The 17,328-nt window shown below is 40.1% G+C and overlaps 1 protein-coding gene across 1 annotated transcript; it reads left to right on the forward strand.

The window, feature by feature from the left end:
- The first annotated feature begins 684 nt into the window (after positions 1–684).
- On the forward strand, positions 685–16,252 carry TSPAN8 (tetraspanin 8). The gene is made up of 8 exons (XM_061367993.1): positions 685–1,110; positions 5,876–5,938; positions 8,617–8,745; positions 9,388–9,462; positions 9,547–9,654; positions 11,344–11,478; positions 13,560–13,643; positions 15,970–16,252. Exons 1-8 carry the CDS (start codon positions 1,051–1,053, stop codon positions 16,021–16,023), a joined length of 708 nt encoding a protein of 235 aa, XP_061223977.1. The 5' UTR covers positions 685–1,050; the 3' UTR covers positions 16,024–16,252.
- Positions 16,253–17,328: the final 1,076 nt, after the last annotated feature.

A 17,328-nucleotide genomic window follows, 5' to 3' on the forward strand; every position in this document is an offset into this window, starting at 1 on the left:
TTCATAAATCAGTTCAGTACAGCATGTTCTTAATCTCTCACATTTAAATCCTTTGTGCTCACCTGCAAAATAAAGCTTCTTTTTTATGGCAAACTCAGGGGAGAACCTTTGTCTGACCCTCATCCTTCTAAGGGCTGCTATATGGGGCTTCTCCAGAAAGTGAGCTGATACTAAAAACCAGAGCAATGATACTTTTGTTTTCCCCTCAGGATTCCTAGCTTGAAGAGCACAAAAGAAAACAAATGAGACATAAACCAAAACCAGTGAAGCAGGTTTATTGCCTTGTCCTCTTGGATGAATCTAACTCCTGTTGCTGAGCAGTATCCTCCCTCTTGATCCCAGAACTGTGGTTGCTGTGCTGGGGTTCACAACATTTTTGGAAACCTGCACAACAGAACACTTTGTGCACCACAGTGTTCAGGTTCCTCAGGTCCTGATTTAGTGAGGAAGAGGAAAAGGATCTGAAGTAGACACCGAGAGTGAGAAAATGGCAACAGATTCCTTACCCTTCCTCTCATGGGGTAACTCAGACCCATCCCTTTATTCCAGTTGTGCATTTGGAGTGGGAGAGTGAATGGGACTAAATGAATGTTGGCAATGGTCGAGTAAACCCTGTAACTTAAAAGCATTAAGAAACACAGTCACTTCCACCTCTTAAAGCAGGTCTATAAAACTTTTTTATGCTCACTTCCCTTTCTCTTGAAACTATGACTTTTGCTGCATTATCTATTTACTTTTGGGGTGTAGGACAAGACTAACTGCACTGTAGGAAAGTACAAACCACAAGGACACAATAAGAGTCTAGAGACCCAGTGATAACACCTCACAGTGTTTCCCCTACCCTCTGGTTAATGTTTACTTGTGGAATACGAGCTATTTAAATAATTGTCAGTGCCCTGGTCACAGGGTTTGCTTTCAGTGGCAGAGCACAGAGTATTTGAAGTGGTTTGACAGTTTTTTTTTTAAGACACAGCAGCAACTTCTATATCAAGGTGAAGTTCTCAGGAAAGCTTCTTCTGCAGTGCTTGTTTCTGTCTCAGGTTGTTGAAAATGGCGGGTGTAAGCAGCTGCATGAAGTACTCGATGTTCATCTTCAACTTCTTATTTTGGGTAAGCTGGTGTTTAAATTGTTATTAGTGATGCATGAAATGTGTTCAGCATTATCTGAAAGCTGTAGTTGAAGGAATTGTAAAGAAAATAGAGCATAAGCGGAACCAGAGTACGTTTCTAAATTAAGGAGGGGAGAATATGTTTAACTTTTGCCCTTCCCTTTGTCTTTTTCCTTCAAAATACCTTTCCCTCCACAGTCAAAAGTAGACCAGCCTTAAGTTTGTCCCCTGCCCATATCATGACCCTTATGTCAAAAGGCATCACTAATTTCAGTCAGAAGATATCAGGCTCTCCACTTAGAATGTGGCATTTTGTTGTTTTTACGATCTGCTGCTTACATCCAAATGGCATAATCCAGAGAATGTAGTTTCAGCAGGAGATACAGAAAATTCACTTGTATTTTTAGCCTCCTAATTGATAAATGTTTTTCATATCCTTCCTCGGATATGAAGTTACATTCAGTGTCGTAATTAGTTTCTGATGGTGGACAGTAAAATGGTATGGGCTGGCAGTACTGCCAATAGCTGTATCAAGGAAGATTCAGCACTGGGCAGCAGGCAGGTCTCTGGGTGTCATTTGAATTTGAAACATCTCAGCTGGTTTGTAAGAATCTCAGGTCTTGGAAGATCTGGAAAGGTTTGAATTGAAGAACATTTCTTTTGTGGTTCATGTAGCCTCATTATCAGCTTTCCTGACAGAGATTTGTCAGGGTCACCAGAAGTCTGCTGAGATCAGAAGCGGAACTACTACTCACATTATGGGCTTTGCCTCAAGAGGTACTTTTTTTCAAGTGAAGAAGTGATACCATTTAAAAGGGACCACAAACAGTAGCTTTGGAAAACTTGTGGCTGGCCAAAATGAGAAGAATTAGCAGAATTATTTGATCGCTTGTGGACATCACAAGGAAATTCCTCACACGTCAGTGACGGTTTCAACTGCCTCCCCCTCCTCCCTTCGTCTCCACCAAGGCAAATTGAAGATATCTGACATCTCTGCTGAAGTTTTTCTGCAATGATTTTAAAAGAGTCCATAGTTTCTGACTTGGAATTCTTGCCCCTCAAGGAGTTTATCCTATTCACATTCATCTATATTTACTATAAACAAAAACAGGCAAATGTCTCAGAGTAGCATCAGAAAAACTCCAAACTGCTCCTGGAATGAACAGGTTAATAATGCCCCATGCCTAAGCCTCCAGTGACAGCATGAATTTCCTAGCTAAAAACAGAGGCTGTGGTCCTGGGGAAGTCTGGAAAGCTAAGGAAACAAGAAGGTGTGGAACAAACTTCCCAAACCTATCTTTGTGCCAAAGGTAGGAAAATCAGTACTGTATTCTGGGGAAGAATATACTGAGAGCATTTGCTGTGCATGTGACTGCATAGATGGGACAGAAGAGGACAGGAATATAGCTATACTTACTTATTTTAAATATACTCACTTATTTTAAAAGAGGTTTAGCACTACCAAGATAGGGAAGAACAGGTGTGGTGCAAACAGGAACATTTGCTGATAGAGTACAATGAAGCTGAATTCTTTGATTGACATTCCGTTCTCTAATTCCTGGTAATCATTAAATTGCTGTAGTAAAGTACAGGGAACAGGGATGTTTTTACCACCACTGTTCCCTCACATACTCTCCCTGGTGCACAAGTCAGTTGGCAAGTGGCAAAACTAAACTGATAGTGGGAAATGAAGGTGACTTTAACCTTAACTAGATAAGAGCTCCAGCTCTATATTTACTTGGTGTCCTTTCATTTTAAGCCCATTGCAATCTCTATGGGAGTGTACCTTCTTAGGGGATGTGGGAATGAGTTTTCCAGCCTTCTGATGCCTTTGTCTTGGCACCTCTTAGAGCACAGCACTAAGCATGTAACCCCTAAAACATTCTAAGCTAGCTCTGTAAAATGGTTCTGGCTTTACTATGTGAAGCATGCCCCCTGGGAATCTACAGCCCCATGAGTGTGTTCATGAGTTTTGCATCCTCCCAATTTGGTGGAAGAAAGCTGAGCATGGGTTTTTGAAGACCTGTGCTTTGGAGCTGAGTGCCTATATGGAGCTTTTAATGGTCCTTAAGTTAATAATGAAATCAGTTTTGTGCATTAAACCTGACATATAGGTCAGATTTTTCCTCTTTCCCCTTTTCCAAGTTTGCAGGATATCCAGTCTTACCTGCTGCTACTTCACATCATGCAAAATTGTTGAATGAATGTTTTTTTTCACTAAATATTGATTTCTGATCCTAATCTGTGGCAACCCATCAGTAACCGAGCAATCTTTGATCATTTTTTGATAGCAGGCTGGCAGTCCCATCTACAGGCAAAGTGGCCCCTTCCCCATACCTTACATCTAAACATCTCTATCTCTGAAAGCAGCAACACAGACTTAGCAGGTATGGTGAACCATAGGCCATATTCTCTGTAGGACCTTCCTAACACTGTTAATTTCAGGTATCTTAAGGAAGTATTCCAGTCAAATGTTTTAATGAATGAGAGCAACCTTGTAGAAAGCTCCTCCTGATACCCTTACGCTGGTTGCTTAAAATGTATGTGCCAGTGGAGGGAATTCCCCATAGATTTGGTATTCCTGTGTCTGAGAAATGCAGAGTCTTGATATACCACTGGTCCAGAGTCACAGTAGGCTCATCTGAGGTGAAATTAATTTAACTAGGCTCCATTTCTTCATCACACTAAGACTGAAGGGCTCAAGAAGAGAAGGACCGATTGAATTTGAGGGACAACAGTTCTGTCAATTTATGAGACTTGTGACAAGGCCACTGATTCTTGGTTGAGGGTTGAGGCAAATCTACAATAGCCATCTAGTTTTGGAAAAATGGTTGAGGACCATTTGAGAGAAACTTTTTTTATTCCATTGGAAAATACTTGTTTATTAACAATGAAATTTCCTGAAATGAAAATTTCTTTAGTTGAAACTTTATTTTAAGCAAACTTGATAATTAGGATGGAATATTCTAGCAAACCTGAAAAGTTCAACGTGGACCCTTTGGGAACAGGCTATTTTGATTTGTTACTCCAAAACTTTTCTGTGTGTTCTGGTACAATTTGTATATTCTGAAAATAAACAGAAACAGAACATTAAGATTTTCTTGAAATGAACCATTTTTATTAACCTAAACCAACTCTATTTTTATAATGAACATATATGAACCTTGCTAAAAATTTTCATTTATTAATGATGTTTCTTTTTGAATTAAGTAAATATTGTAACATTCCCATCTGATTGCTAAGTTCCTGTATATTCAGCTATATCTACTTCTATTACAGTGCTGTATTTTTATGGGAGGTCCTCTGTAACAAATAAGGCAGTGGGCCAAAATCTGTTTGGATTTGTAGCAATAGCTGCTTGCGTGGAAATTTTCACATTAGCAAGCTCATGTTGTCTGTTGCATAGCCACATGGCTCACATAGTGCTGCTGAACAAGACCCAAATATATAGTCATATGATACCATCAGTTTCCAGTCAGATTCAGTGGGATTCAGAAGGTTTCAGTGGGGAGTTCTAGTTAAATTTGATAACATGATATAGTTGTCATCGATAGTACGACTTTCCTTTTCATGTTTAAAATGTACTTGTAGAAGCTTTACTTAGAACAGGAAAATGTGTGGTACTCATGTCTGAGTGCTGGCTCTGTTCCATATTAAATAATCTGCTAAAGTCATTATGGTCTTTGATGCTAAATATTATATGAAATCTTTTGCAGGGAAAGTATTTTTTAGGAAAAATTACCCAAAACATATAAAAATAGCTCTTCTAATTTTAAAAGGTTAGTAATAGTCCCAGTCTTCATGGGAAGCTAATAACAACATTTCAGGGCCTTTTATGACTTGAGTGTTAGTGACATACAGGAAGATAATTCTAAATATGACTACACCTTGGTCCTCAGTGATATCTCTTTCCTACCAGTCATCTCATAAGGCACAACCCTTTCACCTGATCAAACTCTTAACTACCTGTCCCCAACACTTAATGAAGAGAAATTCTGTATAAGAATCCTCACAGACAAGGTTAGAAATAGAGTAAATGGCACATAGTGGAATGGTACCTCAACAATCAATGAAACAGGAGAGTAGTGATTAAAGAATGCATTTAGACCTGGGATTCATCTGCCCTGATTTCAGCATCTTAAAGCAAGTCATCACTGTCTAACTTTCTAATGTACATGACTGATTTTTCTGTAGAAATGTAATGAAAATTATAATCATAGGTGTTTTACAGAAGGTATGTTCAAAGCATTGGAGATGGCCAGGTGTTGTTGCAATAGAAACAACAGAAAGACTTTATATACAAATGTTCCTGATAGTTTTACCATAGAGAGTATATCCCTAGACATGTCTTGAATAATTCTAGAAACAACATTAGTACAAATATCCCTTATCAAATCTCATGTGTTTCCATTATGCAAGAAACAATGTTTTTTACAGCCATGTTATATACATACAATACCAATTTATATTTCTCTCTCATCTGTCAAAATTTCTGTGTGCTTCCCAACCACATGTATAAATCATCAAGGAAATGTGGAGTCCTCTGAGGCAGAAACATCAGGGATTTGGTGCATAACTGAAGATTTAACTACCCTTATGAAGTTTCCTGGATACAAATCAATGCTCTATTCTCCAGCAAATCATGTTTCTTTCACTTTGCCAAACAAATGATTTCAGAATTTTGGCCAGCATCTGGTGCAATTTGGATGCTGAATGTTAATCTAAAATTGCTGCTCTTTCTAAACATTCTTTATTTTCTCCTGCAGGTGTGTGGTTCCATTATTTTGGGAGTCTCTATATGGATACGTGTTAGCAAAGAAGCTCAGCAGGTAAGTGCATACAGCCATACCAGAACCATGTCAAATGTGGAAACCACTGCATACACTTTCAGTTCCAAACTTCATTTCCACAGACTTTTTATGTTTTCGTTGAAGTGGTTTGTGTGGGTAAAGATTGATGCATTTTATGATGTTTAAGATTAAACAAGATGGTGCAGGTATTTGGATAAAGTAACTGATGTAAACAGAGACATATGACTACAAGAAATGTCTTCTAGTGTTATTAATGTAGATTCTTGCAGATGCAACAGATTTCTGCTGGAAGATGTGTCTCTCTCTCTCCTCTAATGAAAACTAGTGATGGTTTTGATACTGATTTCAGCATTAGAGAGAATAATGAGGAGCCCTGCAGCTCCTAGACTTTTCAATGTCTTTCCCTATTATAATAGTACAGTCATATATATTCCTAGGGTTACTTCCATATGTTTGGAGGGAATACTTTTACCTTTCCCCCTATCTTCAGTAACACAATTCTCATTTTCCCAGTAACTGCAACTTTGAAAGGGAGCAAGGATTTTTCCTGTTTATTTTCAGTGGCTACTTAAAAGCACTTTACCCTTTCCTCCTCATATTAATATAAAAAGATCTTTAGAGACTCAAAACCCTTTACTTCTGAATAAAATGTCCTAACAGTCCTGGAGGGGAGAAGAAAGTCCCTAACTTCCCCTCATGGATTTTATCTGGGTTATTAAATTACGTCAGACTTCGTGACTTTCCTTTTCTGCAAACCTAGGGAAAGTGCAGTTTTGAGGAGCCCTTGATATTGAAGACATGCAGCAGAGGCTGGTCCGGTTGCTGCAAAGCCCCTTCACACTGTGGGCTCTGCCAACCTTTTGCCAAGCGTGCTCCCAGTGCCATTGGCCTCTGACTCACAACATGTTTTCTGCCCCCCTTGAGAGAAGCTGATTTCACAGCTTGTAGCTGATTCTCTAGAAGGCACTGTGCAATTCTCTGTGCAATCTTTGTATGTCGGTGCTTTGTTATATTAACAGGAAGAACAACCTGACCCTAAGGTATAAGCAGTGTATTTCTTCTTGTCAATTTGAGCCATACAAACGTAAACAAATTTGAAAATGTAATTCGCTTGCTTCTATATCCAAAAAGATTTTCTGGCCATAGAAGTGAAAAAAAATGTGATATGGAAGCATGTTTTTCAGCTTTCAGCCTAATTCCTTAGTATAGATTAAGTTGCAGATCTTCAGATCACTCACCTGCTGCTCTACTGCAGTCTGTGAGTTAAGAACAATAACTTTTAAGCCAGTATTTTCCTATCTGGAAACAATAAGATGGTGGAGATAAGAAGATAGCTTTATATATTTCCTGCCATTTGGCTGATGACACTGTTGCTCTCAGCCAGTCCCAGATGTCTCATGTTTGGCAGAATGGATGCAACAGAACTCAGTTCATGATGATGTTGTGGCATGGGGTAAATCAGGTCATGGTGGAGAGCTCTGCTGTTCTCTGCTGTGCAAGAGGAAGAATGACAACTTGCACTCCTCAATCAACATTTTACAAGAAGCTAAATTTTTCATTCTTGCTAGTTGACTATCTCTAGTATAATGGCCCAGATGGTACAGTGGAGCTTGGAAAACTGTAACTGCTATTATCCTTTCTTAATTTGGGGAAGATTTCCTATTAAGAAAAGCACACTTAAGTGTATCCAAAACTGGTTTCCTAAAATGACACTTTGTACTTCCCAAAAAATGTGGATTAGGAGTACAGACTAAAATTGAAAGCATTTTCTCACATTTTTGCCTCTAGGCAGGCAAAGTTCCCATTCAAAATCAATGTATGTTTTGTCTGAGTAATAATTGAACAGACCATAAGGATTTGGTTGTAGATGAATAGAGCTTTCTAAGAATAAATAACAGGAGGTTCAGTCCAACTTGGAAGAGGAAAGAACAACACATTCTTCAAATTATACTTGTCTATATACCTTCGCAATTTCCATCAGAAGATAAATGTGACAACTTCCAGACATTTTTGCTAATCTTGGCACCAGCCACACTGGAAAATACTCTTTGAACATTTTTCTCTATTTTGGCCTTTGGCCTTAGTCAGTCCTGTGGGAACTGAATAATTTGATATTTAATAATACTGAGGTATATGAATTGTTTAGTTGAATGTCTCACACATCAAAAAACAGTCTTCATCCTTGAGGGAAATATTAGAGATCATGCCTGAAAAGAAAGCTGCTTTGGAAAATACATCTAAGTATTTCTCTAGTATATCCAGCATTTCTCTGAGAAGTGTTCTCTCAGAAACAGCCACAGAGTATGTTCCTGGCCTTTTAATGGCAGAGATTTTGTTTCTTTAACCTTTGGTTAATGTAGGAGAGATTTCAAGATAATCAGTTTTGCTACTTCCAGTAAAAACTGAAGATTCATTAACTGAAAACTAACTAAAAGCCACTTTAAAGACAAGAGATCTTTATTTACTCTGTGAAGTTGACTTTCATCTTGTGCAGAGACAAAGACTGTGGAAAACCAGGTTCTACTGAACTCCCCAGCAAAACAATTAAGAAGGGGGCATTGGAGGTCTGCTTATTTCTCCATGGTTGTTAATCAATATATTTGTTGGTTATGAAGTAATTGTCTTGATTTGGGGGATACAGAAGTTTTTAGAAACTACTTCTTGTGGCTGAAAGACTGCTTCCCCTCTTTTTTCAGGAGTTGGAGATAGACAGCAGCGTGTTTGCAGGCGTTGATCTACTGATAGCTGTGGGCTCCATCATTATGATTCTTGGGTTTCTGGGATGCTGTGGAGCCATAAAGGAAAGCCGGTGCATGCTGATGTTGGTAGGAAAGAAAAACATTTGGATATCTTTAAGAGCCAACAGCTACATTTAGTGGATAAGATCTTAGCAAATAGAATCAAATGAAGATGGGGACCTTTTTGTTTAACCGTAAGCTTGATTATAATCATGTGTTTTCATTCCTTACCTTGTGCTTGAGCTCCTTCTGAATTCTAGCACAGAAAAAATGATGGGTGGTCTCATCAGCTGGAAGACAGGGTCCAGAGAGCCCCAAACATGTCACTAGGGTTTTTTTTTTCTATCCAGTCATCTCTGAAGTTCCCTCCACCAGTCCTCCCTCCAACCTATCCCATTTAATTTCCTAAATTCCTAGTGGCTCCCTTTTCTGGTCTCCCTAGAATGTCCTCCCTGACCTCCTGCCCAACAGCTATCACCTACACAGTGCCCATTGTGCTACTCCTCTGGTGTATACCTTGTTTCAGTTGTTAGCTGAGTGCACTCTGTCTCAAGCACCCCTTTTTCTCGTTGCCAAAGAAAGAATAACTGGAGTAGCTCTGGTTGGAATTTCAGTTCATTTTACCTACATGGCTATTCAAGCACATGAAAGCTTAACATTCACTTAGAGGAAATGATATCATCTTGGTCAAAAGTACTACAGTTTTCTCACCCTTTTTTTTCTCCCTAGTTTTTTATTGGGCTGCTTCTGATCCTGATCCTCCAGGTCACAGGAGGTATTTTAGGAGCAGTGTACCGATCTCAGGTACAGTATTATTCTGCATTTTCATTGATGTCTTCCCAAAGTTTTATTTCTACCCCAAAACTAATAAAACATTTGGACTTGCAGATTGAAACATCTCTTAAAGAGGCTCTCCAGGAAAGTGTGAATACATTGCAAAGTTCTACAGAAGAATCTAAAGTGTTTCAAGAGAAGCTCCAGAAGTTTCAGACAATGGTAATTAAAATGTAACAAAGGGCAGGGGTTATTGCTATATGTTCCATCTCTAGTGTTTGTCTGTTCTTCATTTTACGGATACTTTGCCATAGATTTGAAGTTCATTCCCTGGAGATGGGGAAGGGTCTGAATTAAATGCAAGTTAAAACACTATACAAGGGGCTTCTGCTCTCTTGATGCGGCATGGGCTTTCTGTGATGATTTATCTGCACAATAGCATTTATAAAAGCAAGGGACCAAGGACACACAACATGCGAGACTGACAGTTAGCTAAGGTCTTCCGTGAAAAGACTGTCTGGTCCTTTCTAACATCTTTCCCTTCTGAAGGGGCATTACTCCTTCACTTGTATCACCTAGCTAAGAACTAACCAGGACTCTCAAGGAGAGATTACTCCAGGGATAAGGAAAACTTCAGGAGTGTATTTCATTTGGAATATCCTATTGCAATGAAATTGTTAAATGCCACACTTTACTATGTAAATAACAGGAAAAAAAACAGATTATGAAAGGAAGGTTTGTTATCACTGTGCTAATACCTGTCCTGGCTTCCCCCACTTGCAGGACTCCAGAAGGTAGGCACTTAGTGTTACCTTGCTCCTGGGTATCACACAGAGAGTACCCTTGAATCTCACCGATACTATTGATGGTGTAAACCCCTGTCCCTCCCATTAGTAACTGTGTCTATACATCGAGAATGCCTGCTGTTATTCTTTTACTTTAGTCCTAATGAGTGATGCCTTTAATGGGTAAGATAAAGAATTCCTGTATTTTTAAAGGCTGCTGGTGTTAAACGAAAGAAGCAAGAAACAATATTTGAATGGCTTATATTACTTCCACTTCTCCTTCCCCATTCCACTTCCAGCCCTTCCTCTGCTTCTGAGCCAGTTTATTTTTTCTGATATAATAAGCAGCTCCCTGGAGAGATTATTGAAGGTGAGCAAAATGAAAAATCCCATAATTACTGCATTAATTTTTAAATAGGCCAGTATTGCTTTATTATGTCCCACGGCCTTTGCTTTTATACAGAGTTATGTGAACATTTCCAGCTGCTTTTTAAAAGAGAGGGGACCGCAAACTCAAGTCTGCACCCCTGAGCTTTAGTGGCTTGAATAAAGTGGAACATGAAGTGAAACTGCACCTGGTTTAGGTTTCACAAATCACAAATGGAGCCAAGGCCTCCTCAGTCCATTCCTCATTTAAAGGGCTAACCATCTTTCAAGGTAGTTATTTTTCTAGATTTCAGAGTTTTATATGCCTGAATTTTACATTTATAGCCTGGCTTTTCAGGGTGTGGATGCTATTGGAGCTGTTAACTTACCTTCTGCAAGTATAACCTGTAGAAAGAAGGCTCGATTTTCAAAAAATGCTATGCCCAGCTTTGTTCCATGTTCCAGTTCCATTCCAGCATTGACAATTACTAGCTTTATAGCATATTAATGTTTTTGAGCACTGTATACTGAAAATCTGATCTTTTTTTCTTTTTTCTTCTTTTTTTATACTTGAGCACTTACCTTCTTATAACTGGTGTAAAAATGTAAATGGTGATTGTGACATACCAATTCAGGACAAGTGCCACATGGTAAAAGATGAAAGGAAATTTCTCCTTCATTATTCCTCTCAAATCCCTCTCCTTGAACTGCAAATAAACCATTTTTTAACTCATCTCTCTGTTTCATTTCCTCCTTGCAGAACCAGTGCTGTGGTTTGCTGAATGGACCTTCCGACTGGGGAAATAATATTGGTAACAATAAAATCTGTGAGTGCGAACTGAAGAGCTCATCAGATCTCTGCACCTACTATCAAGGCAGATACGTTTATAAAAATGTAAGAAAAATATAATCTTCCACTCTTCTTTCCCCAGAGAAGTTTTAACCCAAGGTTGTCTTTGGTGACAGGCATAGTCAGCAGTTCTGTATCTTTCCAAAAAGTCAAAGATTTGCCTTCTCTTCATTAACCAGAATCGCCTTGTGCCATCTGTTACAAAATTAGTGTGCATACATAAAATATGCTGCTGCTTCCTTTTCCTGGGGTGTCTCTATTTATTTTAGCTGTGCAGTGCAATGCTCTTAGGATCTCAGCAGCATTCATGGTTACTATGGATGAAAACTATTTATTGTCAGGGTATGCCTCTGGGTCAGAGGAGCATGTCAGCTACACTTTGCCTCTTGTTCTTCCATCAGAAGGTTATGTTTCCACCCAGGCTCATTCTGGTGGTAGACATATTGACTCAGAGGCTTTAAAGAGCTAAGGGATATTGAAAAATGAACACATTAAATGCAAGACCTTTGGGGTTTTACAGTCCTTTCATAAAAAAACCCCACACTCACTTCGAAGGATCTGCTGGAAGTAAACCTTACCTGTTTGTAGGCTTCATGGTAGCATACTCAAAATGTAATTTCCAACAACTACAGCCTTTTGAAAAGCTTGGGGTATTAATATAACAATAAGGCAAAAATGCCTGATGACAGGCAACAAGAAAGCATACTCAGAAATTGGCAGGTGGGCAGCAGAGGCCTCGGTTAATTAATTTGAAGATTTATCTTTCTCCTCATATGGAAATTTGGACTCTGTGCATACAAAGAAATGTATGGGGGGAAAAGTGGAAAACGAGCACAAAATAGCTGCATTTTTAGAATGCTGGTCGTACAAAGTGTGCTGATCCGCACCTAGCACAGAGCAGATTTTAGCAAGCATCCATTCTGGTTGTATACTTTTCTAAATACAGAGCCTCCTAGCCAGGTCCTGCCTGGGCACTGATTTCCTCCCTGTGCAGTCCCACAGAAGCAAACAGTGTTTTAAAGCAAGGGAACAGTCTGGTTAAATAGAGGATGCCAGAAGCCAATCTGGAAATAAGCTGTATACAGAGAGGCTGTTTGGGCCACATTTTAATGTCTCTTTGGCCTCAGACAAACTCTCAGGGGACACATGAGAAGCCATCAGTGAAATTGCTGCAGGTGCAAGATATTGTTCACATGAACACAGAGATTTCATGGTGGTGTTAGATTCTAGTAAAGACATTCAACTCTTGTTGATCCAGGAAAAAAGATTTGAAATTCAGTACAGTTCTGAGTCAGCCTAAATCAAAGGGGTTTTAGAAGAACTGGAAGGAGAAGACCCATGTGCTTACTGTGAAGGAGGAAGTATGGTGAAATAACATAACTGCATTTGGGGGAAGGTAGTCATAGTGTTGGAACAGTACTGTAGTTGATGGATTTATGCCTTACTTGGCCTTCCCTGCAGTCAGTAGTAAAAGGAGCATTGTCAATGCCTGGAGAAGATGTAGTCATTACAAGAACAGATGTATGCATTTATTAAAAAGGAGAGTAGGTCTGCACAGAACTTCAGACATGATCACTCTCTTCCTCCCAGCCCCAGTCTAAGACCACTAAACATTTGTCAAAACTCTTTTTTAAGATAGGTTTTATATCTCAATGTTGTTAGCTGAGCCCGATTATACCAATAAGCTTTGAAGCTTCAAATCCAAGGATCAGACTAGTGGGAAGCTAGAGTTCTCTCTCAGATCTGCATTGGCTCTTTCCTAGCAGCAAATGTTTATCAAATGAAAGTATGAATCAATGCTTCTTTCCTTGTCAATTAAAATAATACAAGCATTAGGCATGACAGCTGTATATTTTCATTTGAAACTTCACCCTTTTATAGTCAGCTACTAAATTCATGTTCATATTTAGGAAGGCAAAAACTAGATATCTTCCTCAGAGCACAATGTACATATAGCTGTGTTCTTTGTGTGTGTTAGCAACAAGTCAAAGTAAATTCAAATAGCATTTCTTTAGCACAGAGAGAAAGCAAGAGACCATGAGAGGATCTATTTTAGAAGATGCATTCCGAAAAACCTTAGGATAACGTTGCTTGCTTATAATTAATCATTTTGTCTTATTTTTCAGCCTTGTGGAGATGTGATTATCAATTACCTTAAAGGCCATCTGCTCATAATTATGGGAATTGCTTTTGGACTGGCCGTTATTGAGGTACCAGTACACACCATTAAAATATTTAGTATCTGACAAGCAATATTTTCTACCTAGAAATACACTGGGAATGGGATTAAAACACCTGGCTTGCTCAATTAAGAGACAAAGGAAAACCACCTCTTACCTTAGCTGTAATCTTAGTTATTCCATATAAACAGTATCCAGCTGCTGAGTGTCGAACTTCAGCTGGGATCAGACCACCCTGCTGCCTGTATAAGTGTTTCACATGGGACTTTTTCTGCAAGGACTTGAGAATCTGCAGCCAGGCTCTGCCTTGACAATGAGCCTTGTTGAGAGAGGGGTATGTGGATACCCAGCCCCAGGAAGACACAAGGCAGAATATCTGGTCTTTTCCTTATCTTTCCCTTCTTTGCTTGAGGAAAAAGTCATAAGAAAACTTAGCCCCTAGACTTCAAATTCTTATCACAGAGAAATTATGGTACGAAATTTTTATTATGAGGCATAGTTTAGCTATCAAGATGGTGAGTGAATGTGCCTGAGTGCACACCTGTGCTGCTCCATATAGTCCTGTGTGTAAAAAAATGCAGCATATGTTAGCTATTTATTTTAATTGCTTCATCATACACTGAAGAATAAGATGCAAAGTTTTCTCTGAAGAGAGGAGTAAAACCAGTGAGTTTATCCAGTCAGTGACTTGGTGAATGATAGGCTTTGATTAGGAGAAAATGACAAAGGAACAGGGGATTTCATCATGTTGATTTCTTCAGGCATTTTCTTTCTTTTCACTTTTCCTCTGTGGTTTCCCTTCTCGCCTGTCTCTGTTTGAGGGAAAAGGAGAAATGACGAAGATTGCTGTGCAGAGTTCAGTCTGTTATTCCAACTGAAAGCTTCTTAACAACATTGGCAGAGGATTGCTCCTCATGGTAGAAGAGTGGGCAAGAGCCCCGACTCAAAAATACATTTCCAGGAAAATTATAGTAGGTGGGGAAATGTTACGCAGCTGCAGCACTGAGAGAGGACAGGCCACTGACTTCATGTGCAGCACAGGCTTCTTGTTATTTAAGGTCCTATATGTGGGAGGTCACCTATACGTCTTGTGTGTGTGTGGGAAATAGGTGAAATACACCTATATTAAAAAGCCTTTTAAAATATAAAAGAATTTTAAAATTGCATCTGTTTCCCAAAGGTAAGTTATGAGTCTCTTTGCTCTAGTTACTGCAGTTACATGAGTTGCAGCCTTTACTTCGCTGGCCAACATTCTTCCCTGTTCCCCAGTTGGCATTTTCTGTGGTGGCTGCCTCTCCCAATCATAAAAGGATTAGAAAACAACACGAATAAACAATATGAGCCTCAGCTGGTACAAATTGTCAGCTGGCAATTTACACTTGATAAACATTTAGCCTTTCCAAAGATACTAACATATTATGACTTCTCAAGTAATTGCAAATCAAAGGCTGCATGCTTAGCCATCTCTCTGCTCCTGAAAACCCCAGATAAAAAGAAGGGGACAAAGAAAAGTACTCTTCCCTATTGTTACACACATGCACACACACACTGCATGCTCTGTGAAGCCATTTGTGGGCTACAAGTGGTTTCAGCTCATTCTACTAGTGGAAATGATACCAAGTAGAAGGGCACAAGTGAAAATGAGGGCATGGTATATTAGGGAAGCCCTGTCAGCTTCTTTCAGCTGTGAGTCCATCCCCTTCTCTTTGCGGTACCCCTGTGTTCCATACTCTCTCTACTGGCTTTTCCTTAAATAAATGAATCATCCTGGTATTTTCATAAGTGTCAATTGGATACTTTCCACTTTTTGAGACACCTTCACAGACTGGTTAATTTTAAATCTAGAAGGAAGCTTTCTGATCATCTGATCTCACCAGCTGTCTGTGCCAGCCTGTGGAATTCCACACAGTAATTTCCACTACAGCAAGTGACCCTACTGAAGTTTCTATTTTTATTAAACTTCTCAGTGTTTGCTGCTCCACTGCAGCTAACAAACAACTGCATTTTAAACTCCCAGAGCCACAGGGTTCTCCATCCACAAAGGTGATCCATCCTTTAAACAAATGAAATGGTTTTCATTTGAAATGAAATTCAAATGAAATGAATTTAAAATTCAAATGAAATGGATTCCATCTTGTCCACAGCCTTACCTGTGGTGCATACTGATTTCATCAATATGGCTATATTCTAGAATCACATTCTTCAAGACTTAGATTGGCAAAGGTCTTCTGCATAGCACATTTAGCCTGCATGTAAATCCAAGACATTTGCAAACAAAATGTTCCCACTGGGTATCGGTTGCATCCTGGGATTTCCAGGACTGCCAAGTAATACCAAAACTGTCTTTGTTTTCCAGATTATTGGTTTGGGGTTTTCTATGAGCCTCTACTGCCAGATCGGGAGAAAATGAAACTGTGGAAGTGCCAGAATTGTGTCACCAGACAAATCAAAACCTTTGCAGATAGAAGGATATTTGACTTGGCACATTCAGAGATACCTGCATGTCCCAGGCAGCTGTTCTGATGAAAACGGCAGCACATGGATGCTTCACAATTTGCAAAACAACCTCCTTATACTTCATAAGATTTAATGATGTGAATGTGAATTTTTATTTGGAGTAAACATCTTTGTTTATGTTTCTGAGTAGTTTCTTTTGACTGAAGACAGCATCTAAGTCACCTTGAGATTCTGAGTTCACCATGCAGTGTGTCCACGTGAGCTATGCCACCCATAGCAGTCACCAAAAACAATCTTGCAGTGGCTGACTGGTCCAGGGAATCACATGCCCCCAGGCTGCTTTGCAGTGAAGCAGCGTGTTTCCATTAGGAGTGTCACAAGTCAGTTTGACACTCAATATGGTATATATGGTCAGGGGTTTGTTACTTGTGAGAAGCACAGGGACTAACTTTCAAGCAGATAGGAAAGCCATATATCCCTTCAGGGACATTAAATCAATATCCTGGCAGCTGAGATGGTCACTCTCAGGCCCAAATGATGCTTAGATTGCATACTAGAGTTGGGTTTAGTGGCACATGTTTTGGAATTATGCAGCAAGGGTGAAATCCAAGCCCATGTAGAGGCAGGATGCACACAGAAGCCACGTGGGTGGGACTAGTATGGCTAAGACAAGCAGTGTGCTCCCCATCAGCGGGTGGACAGCAGAGGGCATGGCTGGTAACACAGCAGCAGCAATACAAACCATACCTGCCTTTGGAGTGCTTGCAAGTGTTGAGGCCCTGAGGCACAGACAGCCCTAACTGTCCCTGCCCAGCCCCCCCGGGGCTTGCTCCACCCTGCCCACGGTCCAGAACCCCATGTCAGCCTCATTGGAACTATGATGCCACAGCAGGGTCAGTGTCCAGCTCCCCACATCCATGACCTGATTGGCCATGGGGTCGCACTGAGCTGGTCCCATAACCCTAACCCTAACCCAATCATGGGACTGTGTCCTGGCCTGGCCTCAGCCCATTCCCATCCCCAGGGAGGTGCTGGATACCTGGGGCTGGGGCTGCCCCAATGTCTCCTGGCTGGGGCTGTGGGAAGGGCCCTGGCTCTCACCCCTGGAGAATCCATGCAGTCCTGGCCCCAGGGAGCTGCTGGCCCAGGCACCTCCCTGGCAGAAAGTAGATGTCATCAGGGTGCGGATTTTTTAAGGAATGAAGATGCCTAATGATGCCCACAGGGATCTGCTGAGGTTTCCCACTGATGGCCTCAC

This window comes from Neopsephotus bourkii, unplaced genomic scaffold (assembly GCF_033783945.1).
Source record: "Neopsephotus bourkii isolate Nb327-2 ecotype Australia unplaced genomic scaffold, CSIRO-AGI_Nbou_v1 NB_1423, whole genome shotgun sequence".
NCBI lineage: Eukaryota > Metazoa > Chordata > Aves > Psittaciformes > Psittacidae > Neopsephotus > Neopsephotus bourkii.